Below are 11,715 nucleotides of genomic sequence, written 5' to 3'. Positions count from 1 at the left end.
TGGATCATAGAAGAGGTACTGTAAATGTCTGTACTGTAAAATTTTATTAATTTCTATGATTTTGGTAGCACTACTCAAACTAAGCCCACAAGCTATCAAACATGACATAAGCTAAAAGGACATATCCAGGTAAACGTTTGCCAATGGGTTGCATAGCCTACTCAAATGTCAGTAAACCAAGTAGGCCTTAATTAACTTACTTTCATAGCCTAGGTAGGTTAGCAACACCAGGTTGAGAGATGCAAGTAAGCAGATCATTAACGTTAGCCTTCTATTTATTGTCATCAAAACTGCAGAGGAACGAACAAGTTAGGGCAGTCTTTGGTGTCATATGCAGAAGGTGCAGAAGTAAGTGTGCCATCTGGCTCAATATTCTGCGCGAGGGACTGTTGTGGTAGGTGAAATTTCACGGTGAAACCATGATGATTGGTCAAATTTGCGAAAAAGTTGCGGTGTTTGGACAAAATTGCTAGTGCCTTGGTAAGTGACGAAAACAATCGTCTTCGTGAACAGCTGTGCATAGGCTACTTTGTAAAAGAGAGAATACGCTCATCCCTTTACATAACGCAAGGGGTAATTAATGTAATTATAGTTCGCCTTTTATTTGTGGATTTATTTAATGTAGCCTAGACTATTTAGTGTTATTATTCAAGGCAAGGGCTTCATCTGTAGCCATCCACACAATGAACCAAGCAGTCCAGCACTACCACTGTCCTAGCGCTCCTTTAGGGCAGCACTGATGGCACTCTTCAAGGCAGACAGCCATGTGAGCTTGTTGTCCTCTTTCTCAGTTGCACAGATCCACTGACGCTTTGGGCCCTCCAGCACAAACGCGTTCTGAACATCTATGGAAGGAACACCAGAACGGAGTCAATGTATTTCAGCAGACTGAATGCAAAACATATTTGGTAGTAGCACCACATACAATAAAGATTGCAACACATGCAGTTTCATGTCAGCAGAAGAAGTCAGCAGAAGAACAAGCCAAAAGGACAGATGAAAAAGAACATGTACTATTGCCTGTACTGTACCAAGCACACAGACAGCTAGTTTGGCTCCATTTGCCAACCTGATCTACCTGCAGTTACACTGAAGAGTCAGAATTGATCAGATGTTCAAAAAATGATTAATATAACAATCGTTACCAGTGATAACAACGAATCACGCAAACGTCTCCAATTAGGCCTCTTTCTCATAAAATTCGTTACAAGAATGACCGTCATGGTGTAGCACTCCACCATGCGTAAAGGCATTAGAAAACTATGCAGCTCGTCATTCCGCGTTACCCTAAAGTAGCTAGAAAGTGGCTAGAGAACCATAGATTATACAACTGCCTGTATCCGAATCTAGCAGGCATCTTCATGGCCCACTGTTCCAATTCCTTCGTTTGTGTTTTGCAGAAGGCAGGTAGGCTAATCCAGTGGTCAAAATGAAACGATAACCATGTGTGAGTTATACGAGTGATTTTTATCGAGGGAGCTCCAATATAAGTGATAGACTATATAACCATAAGTAATGACCCAACGGTGAACCTGCGCACGAAACAACTTTAGGAAAAACCTTCGATTGGTGCAGCTACTTTCATCCAAACAAAAACTTTTCAAAGACAGCAATGACTGGCAATTGCCTGCCCAATGTTCTTTCTGTTATTTTTTTTGTTTTGTTTTATTGACTATGCACCTCTGCATTTTAATCATTTGCAATGACGTTGATATGATTCCCCTCAAATTGAGCTAATAATAAATAATAATAATAATAATAACTAGATGTACCGCATAGCGGTACAAAATATGACCGCCGCTCAGTCCTGTACATCCGTTCCGCGAAAATAAATCACACTTCAATTTGTCTCCATATTTTACTCCATCCCCCACTCTTGAAACTTTTGTGTATGCTTGTTTGGCATGCCTGAGTGTGTGTGTGCGGCTGCACAGAAAGTACCCTACTGGTGCTGAAAAGGTGAATAGATTGTAGAATAGCCAAAGAAGATGTAGAATTGTTATAAAACCTTTAAAATCTCTAAACAATCACAAGTAGGGCAGTTCATCACAGTTCATCCATTGCAACTGGATTGATGAAAGGTCACTTACACCTGTAGGCTACATTGTATTTGGGAAAAGCAAAAGGTATCAGCATAATGTTATTTAATTTTTTTTTTTTTTATGTATTTTTAAACAAAAACATCTCTGTCAGTTCCATGCCGTTTTCAACAGCTATCAAAAACAAAGGTCATTTTTGGATGGATGGATTTTTTGTGAATGTTTCTTCTTCTACATAAGATTTTAGTCATCTTTAGTTCATGTAATACTTCATTGTCAATGCACAAATTAAGTAACAGTAGTCTGAAACGTTATTGTTAATGCACAAATTAAGTAACAGTAGCCTAGTCTGAAACGAAATACTGTTTTACATCTAACCAGTGGTGCAAACTAGATGTACCGCATAGCGGTACAAAATATGACCGCCGCTCAGTCCTGTACATCCGTTCCGCGAAAATAAATCGCACTTCAATTTGTCTCCATATTTTACTCCATCCCCCACTCTTGAAACTTTTGTGTATGCTTGTTTGGCATGCCTGAGTGTGTGTGTGCGGCTGCACAGAAAGTACCCTACTGGTGCTGAAAAGGTGAATAGATTGTAGAATAGCCAAAGAAGATGTAGAATTGTTATAAAACCTTTAAAATCTCTAAACAATCACAAGTAGGGCAGTTCATCACAGTTCATCCATTGCAACTGGATTGATGAAAGGTCACTTACACCTGTAGGCTACATTGTATTTGGGAAAAGCAAAAGGTATCAGCATAATGTTATTTATTTATTTATTTTTTATGTATTTTTAAACAAAAACATCTCTGTCAGTTCCATGCCGTTTTCAACAGCTATCAAAAACAAAGGTCATTTTTGGATGGATGGATTTTTTGTGAATGTTTCTTCTTCTACATAAGATTTTAGTCATCTTTAGTTCATGTAATACTTTATTGTCAATGCACAAATTAAGTAACAGTAGTCTGAAACGTTATTGTTAATGCACAAATTAAGTAACAGTAGCCTAGTCTGAAACGAAATGCTGTTTTACATCTAACCAGTGGTGCAAATAACTGACATGTTCAAATGGGCCTTGATGAAATGCGTCGCTAGACTGTTCATACACATTTTAACGGGCCAAAGTTGAAGAGCTTTTGTCCGTTATTGTTAGTGCAAATATAGGCTGATTCATGTTCCCTTGCATTGTTTAACTGAGGTCCATGGCTAATCTGGCTTTCATCAGACCAAGCTCAATTTTTTAAGAAATCAAAAAATAAATAGCGGGCAGATCAGGCTGGGTTCACCCAGCCTAGTCCATAGGCACCCGATATTGTTTAATTTTCCGATTGAGATATACACGCTCTGGCTATTCTAAATGCAAAAATGCATCAGGGAGTTATGACAAAAAGGTAGCTAACAAACTACATCCTAATAGAAAGCTGTTAGCTTCCCTAAGCTACAGGTAGGATTATAAGGTAGGCCTATTTACAACATAAATTGTCAATAGGCTATGCTGGCGACACAAATAAAATCTCCTTTGGAAACCAATGGCTTACGCCTTACAGTATCAAGCGGACTTAAACTGTCATATCGTGGCGAAAAGTTGTAATAACATTCACGCAGCTCCATGAGTCAAGGAAAGCGCGAATGAAGTAGCCACTTCTAAATGGGACCCACTACACAGTAGCTTAAGGTGTGTTGCTAAAGCAGCCATAATGAAATGAAGGTGTCATTGTTTGGATACTTCACACACACGTGCTTTTTAATTTCACAGACTACAACTACCAAGCTGTAATCAAAGCACATCGATTCCCCTCTCACACCCTGCACGCACTTAAAACAAAATAAACAGGCGTCTCAGTCTCACGCATGTATAGGCAAAACTGTATCAGACCGGTGTAACGTTGGTAAATCTTCCATTGCACAGAATGATTTTGTAGCACGTGCAATAAATGACAGTCGAAAGATACAAACAGTGCTGCTATACATTTGCTTGGTATAACCGCATTTATAGTTTTCTACAAATGCAATAAATCAAATGCCTCCATCACTCAACCAACGCTAACGGTAACATTAGGTCCTTATTGATATTACAAGATTAACGTACCTGCAGTAAAAACCAAGCATGTCCGATAAACATCCTCAGATTTATTTCGGCTTCAAGAAGAAATGGGAATTACACTTCATGTGAACATCGTCCTATCCTTATTAGATGTTCGCTGCGGTAAATTACAGTCCTTGTATGAAGCGTCCATTGTTTTTTCCAACCCACTTTTAACTTCCAACAAAATTATGTCTCACTGCAACGATGCGCCATCTAGTGGACAAACGACTACTTCTCGCCAATACTGAAAATGCAGCCATGATGATGATGATGAATATTTATTTTGGCTTTCTTTTAATCCTACTGATTTTAATTTTTTACCGGGGGGGGGGGGGCAAATCACAAATGAGTGATTATGAGCCAGGTTGATGTGGGCCCTTGAGACCAACATACCATAAAAGATTCACAGAGAACTGTGTCTGCCCTACCCTCCTTTCGGGGGGTCCAGTCCAGCGGGGGGGCTGCAGATGAAAACGAAAAATGACGGTTCCATGCTATCCATGTGGGGGTACATGCCCACCAAGTTTTGTGTACCCCGGTCTTTCAGTGTCCCGGGAATCCTTGTTGGTGTACGTCACTAAATGTACACATAAATTATTTTATTGTAAGGCCCCCCATGAACGAAAGTACACAAAACTTGGCATGCATTCAGAGGGTGTCATAATGATCCTACACTTTTAATTTCGTGCAGTTTTGACCTTGTCAGCCAGAGATATTGAGATGAAAACACCTAATTTTTTGCTTTTTAATTTTTAACTAGGTGGCGCTATACATGAAATAAGTGGTAATGGGATGGGTTGACATGCCCCCTTAAGACCAACATACAAAAAAAAGGTGGACCTCCTAGGCCCTACGGTTCTCGAGATATTCACAGAAAACTGTCTCCGGCCACCTACAGGCCAGTTGGTGTATAGTAACATAAATTAATTTATTGTGTGGCCCCCCATGAACGGAATTCCACAAAACTTGGCGTGCATACAGAGGGTCTCATAATGATCCTACACTTCCAATTTCGTGCAGTTTTGACTATGTTAGGTCACAGATACCTTCAATTACACCACCTCATTTTTACTTTTTTGTGTTTAACTAGGTGGCGCTATACATGAAATGAGTGGTTATGGAATGGGTTGACATGGCCCCTTGAGATCAACATACAAAAAAAAAAATGGTCCTCCTAAACCCTACGGTTTTCGAGATATTCACAGAAAACTGTGTCTGCCCTACCCTCCTTTCGGGGGGTCCAATTCAGCGGGGGGGCTACAGATCAAAACGAAAAACGATGGTTCCATGCTATCCATGTGGGGTTACATGTCCACCAAGTTTCGTGTACCCCGGTCTTTCAGTGTCCCGGGAATCATTGACGGAAATTTGGGCATGCGAAAAAGAAAAAAAAAAAAAAAAAAAAATCTGACTAAACCTATATGACCGCCGCTTCGCTGCGCGGCGGTCATAATAATAATATGTTTATTTTATATAGCGCCTTTCTCAAACCCAAGGTCGCTTTACATAGTAGGGAGGCAAGGAAACACAACAACAAACAAACAAAACAGTACAGCAAAGGCAGGTTATCTGTATGGAGCTACTGTATGTGTTGGGTGTGGAGGAGAAGTGATCATTAAACAGAAAGGTCTTGAGATGTGCTTTGAATAAAGAATGAGAAGGACAGGCATGAAGATGTTGGGGGAGGGAGTTCCAGAGTTTGGGGGCCAAGGCACTGAAGGACCTGCCACCCAGGGTGGGGAGTCTAGAGCGGGATAGCCAAGAGGTTTTGGTCAGAGGATCTGAGCGGGAAGGAGTGTAAGGGGTCAGGAGGTCGTGGATGTACTGTAGTGGGGAGCAAGGTTGTGAAGGGCTTTGAAGGTGAGTAGTAGTACTTTGTATTTGATCCAGGACGGAACTGAGTTGATGGAGAATGGGGGTGATGTGTGCTGATTGTCTGGTATGGGTGAGGAGCCTGGCTGTGCCAGAAACACCAATAGCAGACAGACAGGAGATTAGAACATTGTGGTTAATGATATCGAAAGCAGCACTAAGGGGTCAAGGAGGATGAGAGCTACACTGCCCACAGCATGTTGAATGCGTGGGAATCCTGCATGTGCTATTGTTATTGCCATGGTTTACGTGTGGTATTGAATGAAGCCATGCCGCATGTGAGATTAGATTACGCTAGATTACCTAGGCTACTCTACATTTTGGTTTCTTGGTTTCTCTGTTTATTGTATGATACAACGAAATGAAAAGCGACAGACGATATTCATAGACTTTGGTGGAAAAGTGTAGTTTGGGTGAAGACATTACATTTTGAAGCTAATCAAAGTCATTTAATTGTTTTTTTGAATTCGGTTTCATGTTCACGAAAGCTGGTAACAGTGATTCCCACACCTTGGTTAAGATCAAATTCAAGGACCTTTCAAGGACTTTCCAGGCCCAATATCCTCAAATTCAATGACCTCATGTGTCGATAAATTTCAAGCGCGGGCATGGTTAAATCATGTTACCTTCAACAGACCAAGGATACCTTGTCGCAGTTTTCTTTTATTTTTGGTCATATGACAGATGGTAGGCCTATTCTATTTTTCATGTTTGTATTTTGCATAAAAATGAGCTGAAATAAACTTTTTCTAAACAAGTTAAACTCGTTACCATGAACCTATTGGTTTATTCATCAATATGTTAAATGAAATATTTGGGCAACAAACACTACATGCGGGTAACACGCAGAAATCACGCTGGCCGTGTAGTTCTAACCAACGTAAATCAGGCATACGCATAGGATATAGACAGAAGTGGTGGTGAAATAATGGAAACATGTTAATAAGCGCATGGAATTTTTTCCTCAAAAAGAAATTCAAGGACTTTCAAGGACCTCTATTTATTTTATGTCTGTTTTCAAAAACTTTCAAGGGCCTTGATTTCCAGATTCACAAACTTTCAAGGATTTCAAGGACCCGTGGGAACCCTGTGGTAATTTGGCCTTGGCCTTACACACCGATGTATGTGGAGGTGCGAGTGGGACAGTTTTTGCAATGATGCCATTAAAATAGCGTACCCCCACTTTAAAAATCCCCACTACACCACTGCAGAGATATTGAGAAGTCATATAGTACACTTACATTTGGTGTCAGCTATGTCTCTGAGGACAAGACTATGGAGCGCCACAGAGGCCAAAAAGGTATGGGATGTCCTGAGAGCATGGCTGTATGGCTGGTAGGAAACGTGCCTCTCACTTAGCACCAGAGCGTCATTAAAAAGGAACAGTCCCAAGTCTCTGACCTGCTCGTACATCCTGACAAGAAGCACCATAGAGTAAAGAGAAAGGAATTAATAACAACAAACAAGTTGTCTATGATTCTTTGATGAAGTCATATGATTTCCTATCTTATTACAATGAAGATGTAATTGGCCAGTATGTGTGCGTCATGTACAACACATATCATCAAAATGATTGTTGTGCTGATCTGTAACAACTTCGGTATTATCTTAGGGGCTTGGTTAGTAATGCAATTAGTTTACCTTCTTTTCTTCTCATTCTCATTCATTTGATGATCGAATGTATTACAAATATTACATTTTGTTTCTGGCTTCTTGTCTTACCTGAGGGAGGAAATGATGTCCTCATTTGAGCACTTCAATAATGCCACATCTTGTGTTGTGATTAAATATCTGTCCCCCTCTTTTAAATTCTGAAATTACAAGTTTTGTATTAATTCCCACCATATTTAATAGAAACTGCAGAACTGTATATTGTTTTGCTTAATTGGAAGACCGAATACAGAAAAATAATCTTTGTATCTCAATTATGTTTGATCGGAATTTGATTCAAATTAATTGCACAGCCCTAGTGCACACTGAAGCAATGCTGTGCCAAACCTACCCCTGAACTGTCACAATATAACACACTTTGTTGTGGCAATAACAGGCTTATCTAAATATCTCTGTAACTTCCCTTGACACTTTATGTGTGTGGTCTATCTCTGCAACCGTGAGCATGACTCATACATCTTTGCTGAGTCTCTTCCTGTTAAGCTCTGTCAAAAATGGCGGCTGTCATGAATAATGTAGGTGTTTGACTTTGGGGAATATGTTACAGGGCAGCTCTGAATCATCCGCTGGGTCTCCTGCATTCGCACGTCACTGTCCACACTCCTCTTCAACTGAAACCAGATCATGGGGAACATGTGAAGGGAATTGGGCACGTTTTAGATGAGGAAGAGGAAGACAGAAATGAGAACTGAATCAATACCTCACACTGTGATAAATTATTATATGTGCAGCATTTTCTTGAGGAAAGGACATTGGCAGGCATATTTCAGCATCTTGATTATGCAAACAAGCAAATGTACACACAGCTGTTAAAATAACTAATAATAAAAAATAATAATATAATAAAAAATATAACCACTGTCTTTATCATGCCATTTAAGAATTACACCAAAATGGTTGTGTAGGTGGTGCACCTTGCGTAAGAAGGACCTGTAGCTGGACATCGTGATCAGGGAAGACGTTAAGTGACCGTGCTCTTTGTGTTCAGGAGGGGAGTGCACAGAAAGGGCCTGCAGTAGAGTCACATACTCCTCAACACGAGCAGACGGAGCTAGCAGCAGCTCCTGGAGACTGCATGGTGAGGAACATTGGAAAACAAAAAGGAGGGAGATTAAACATACAGTGCATTACTTTAAGCTACACTAATGCTTCCAGGAACATCAAATAGAGCACTTAAGAAGAACCTCAATTCTGTGTCACCCATGGTCACAGAACTGAGTTTCTCCTTAAGAACTCTGCCTTGAAAGCCTGGCAAGACATAAATGGTGTTTTGTGGGTACAATTTGAGTTCCAGCACAACTGTGCACTGGACACTTCTGACTGTAGTTTGATTAGGGGCTAGTTTGTGCTGTTCCGTAAAGTATGAGGAAAGCCTCTGATCTTGTGCCATGAAAATGGCACAGCCAAATGCGTCAGCCAAATGAAATGTGTCAGCCAAATGTAATGTAATGTAATGTAATCTTGCTTTTGAAAGACCATGATCAAATCATCAAGTGCCGATGTTCAAGTTGCCCAAAAAAAGGCAGATTTATTGCTTCAGCAAACTACACATTCGTTTTCAAATGCACCCCAACGTAGCTGCAAATGGGATTCTTGATGGTTATAGTGAATTATAAATGGCTTATATGTTAAAGTTATACTATGCAGATTTAGGTATTTTTGGCGAGTGTAGAGCTCCCTCTTGAGTCGTGATGTATTTATATGTTACTCTGCTATTGTAAATAGCAAACCTCTTGCGACTTAGCCCCCCTGTACACAATGCAAATGCTTTTGTTGTGGAGGTGAAGAATTAAGAACAGGCAAAAACTCTCTCCAAAGAGCTTTAAACTGACAAGGTAATGTTTCACGATTCTCATGAGATTTGGCGGGGCGCCTCTCTTGGAAGTCGCATGGCTGGTTTTCTCGGTAGGGACTATAGCTATGCTAGGTGAAGGATTCACCTATTACAAGTTTGTTTACCATCAAATTAGCTTCGTAAAGGTGAACATCTTGTATAGTGTGCCTTTAATTTAGGAATTGTTATCATAATGTGCCATTAAAACACAAGAGTGATGGTTGTAGAAAATGTAACTTTTATTCATTCATCTGATCATCCGATCATTTAGCCTACAACAAAATGATTCAAAACTTTTTAATGATACAGTACTAAAAACAGCGGAGTAGTTAAAGTAACATGGGATTCTTCTTTTAGTAAATTAAGAACTACAATAGAAGTTGTCAGACCACTGCAAGCCACCATCTGATGATCCCAAGAATTTAATAAATGTTTTATGTAAGTTGAATCCTGTAGCATTAATAAGCAACTAAAAAATGTCTCACATGGATTAATATGATCCGTACCTCAGCATGAATGTGTTGGGTGTTCTATCGTGTCTTTTCAAAAATGATCGAAATGCAGGTAGTATTTCTTTGCACTGTAAGTAAACAGCAACATCAACAAACATTAACACGTTCAGTATTTTTGTGTCATGTTTTGCACACTGTTTGCTTGGCAATATGATTAAGTCAACATGATAAGTGATAGTGAATGGCATCTGATATCCATCACTCATTATACACATCATCCCTCACTTACCACAGACTGCATTGTTACGAAAACATCACATTTTTAGTTCGCCAACATGTGCCAGCACGTTACCTTGTCTATGGTTTTGAGGATAGTCGGATAGTTATTGAAGAAATTGGTGTAGACCCACAGCTTGGTGCAGAGCTTTTTGAATATGTCACCAACACACTGCTGTGGATTCCATTCCTCTAGACGCTCAGTCAGGTCCCTGAGAAAGACACTTCACAGAAGACACTGTTATGAAAAGGGGGGTTTAGGTTCTTGAATTTCCCCTTGGGGATCAATAATGTATCTATCTGTACTATTTTTTTCCAATATTCTATACTTTTGTCCAATATTCTTCTTGTCACAGTACTGACACATAATTTACATAAGTACTGTTTATCATTCAAAACTGGAATTTGACAGTGTTGTTGGAAACTACAACACTGGCTATAACTAGAATATACCCGCAGTACAGAGTTCAACTGCATCAAGCTGCTGACTTTTTAAAACCCAACCAAAGAAATTTCACACCCTACTTAACTGTACTCTACTCTACTTAACTGTACTCTACTACTCTACTCTACTTCATTTGACATCAGTCCTCTTTGTGCCTTGAGACATGTGGCTTCCACAGAAGGCTTCCACTTAGTGTCTATTTTTTCCAGATTGCCAGCCAGCATGTACCTTTTCTTTTTCTTTTCTTCTTCTACTTTCAGGACATAACTCTCCAAAAAAGACCAAACCCTTACCTGTTGACCTCCAGTATATCGAGGACGGGAGCGAAGACCATGAGAATGTTGGCAGAGCTGAGGAGGGCCCGGTTGGAGTCCAGGGCCGCCCTGAGAGGGGTGTAGTACTCTCTTCTCACACTCTGGAGGCGCTGGATGTATCGGCTCTCACTCCACTTCAGCTCTCTGACCACTGCCCAGCGCCTGTCCGCCTCACTGACAATGTCCTGCGGGGGAGATGGACAGGGAGAGGTGAGGACGGGACAGGCATGCCGAGAAGAGACGATGGAGGAAGAGAGGATGAAGCAGAAGGAGAAGAAGAAAGAAATATTATACACAGCGTAGGACATGACCACGGACCTGTGGCAGCTCAGTGAGTGGACTGAGGACTCCTTTATTTGTGCTCTTGGTCTGGCCCACCGTGTCAGACTCCATGCCAGCAGTGCCCTCGGATCTTCTCTGCAAGAACCTCCCCAGAAATTCCACAGGCCTCTCCTGCACCACCACACATTTAGGAAGTTGATGGACAACCACTCACATGACCATGGCTTCACATCAGCCCCCCCTTAACTAACATCAGTAAATCTGTTGGATAACATAATCAAGATTTAGGGCCCTATTCTGATGCTCAAAAATGCAGCGCAAAAGCGTATTCTTATCACGACGCAAAGCGTATTCCTATCTCAAATTTTTCGCCATGCGCTTCTCTTTTATTAAACAATGCACCCAGGGGTGTGGCAATTAACAACAACAATAAAATGTTT

General features: G+C 40.5%; 2 protein-coding genes across 4 annotated transcripts in view; one reads left to right on the top strand and one right to left on the bottom strand.

Moving 5' to 3' along the window:
* Positions 1–570: 570 nt before the first annotated feature.
* LOC121693389 (epithelial cell-transforming sequence 2 oncogene-like) overlaps positions 571–11,715 on the bottom strand; it is a 22,368-nt gene continuing 11,223 nt past the window's right edge. The window contains exons 13-21 of one of the 2 annotated variants that reach the window (XM_042072782.1): positions 11,312–11,446; positions 10,973–11,178; positions 10,311–10,458; positions 10,013–10,086; positions 8,587–8,743; positions 8,218–8,283; positions 7,724–7,812; positions 7,243–7,415; positions 571–845 (exon numbers count right to left, since the gene is read on the bottom strand). In XM_042072782.1, the coding sequence (XP_041928716.1) occupies positions 715–845; positions 7,243–7,415; positions 7,724–7,812; positions 8,218–8,283; positions 8,587–8,743; positions 10,013–10,086; positions 10,311–10,458; positions 10,973–11,178; positions 11,312–11,446 (1,179 nt within the window). In that variant the 3' untranslated portion in view covers positions 571–714. Of the gene's footprint in view, positions 846–7,242; positions 7,416–7,723; positions 7,813–8,128; positions 8,284–8,586; positions 8,744–10,012; positions 10,087–10,310; positions 10,459–10,972; positions 11,179–11,311; positions 11,447–11,715 lie in introns of those variants that run through there. The other variant, XM_042072783.1, reaches the window with a different exon arrangement.
* LOC121693391 overlaps positions 9,023–11,715 on the top strand; it is a 20,103-nt gene continuing 17,410 nt past the window's right edge. For both annotated transcript variants that reach the window (XM_042072787.1, XM_042072786.1), the window contains exon 1: positions 9,023–9,027. The gene's annotated coding sequence lies outside the window, so the exon portion shown is untranslated. The remainder of the gene's footprint in view (positions 9,028–11,715) is intronic.

This window comes from Alosa sapidissima, chromosome 19 (assembly GCF_018492685.1).
Source record: "Alosa sapidissima isolate fAloSap1 chromosome 19, fAloSap1.pri, whole genome shotgun sequence".
Classification (NCBI taxonomy): domain Eukaryota; kingdom Metazoa; phylum Chordata; class Actinopteri; order Clupeiformes; family Clupeidae; genus Alosa; species Alosa sapidissima.
Note: the sequence above shows the minus strand (reverse complement) of the source record. Positions and strands in the feature narration are given on the sequence as shown.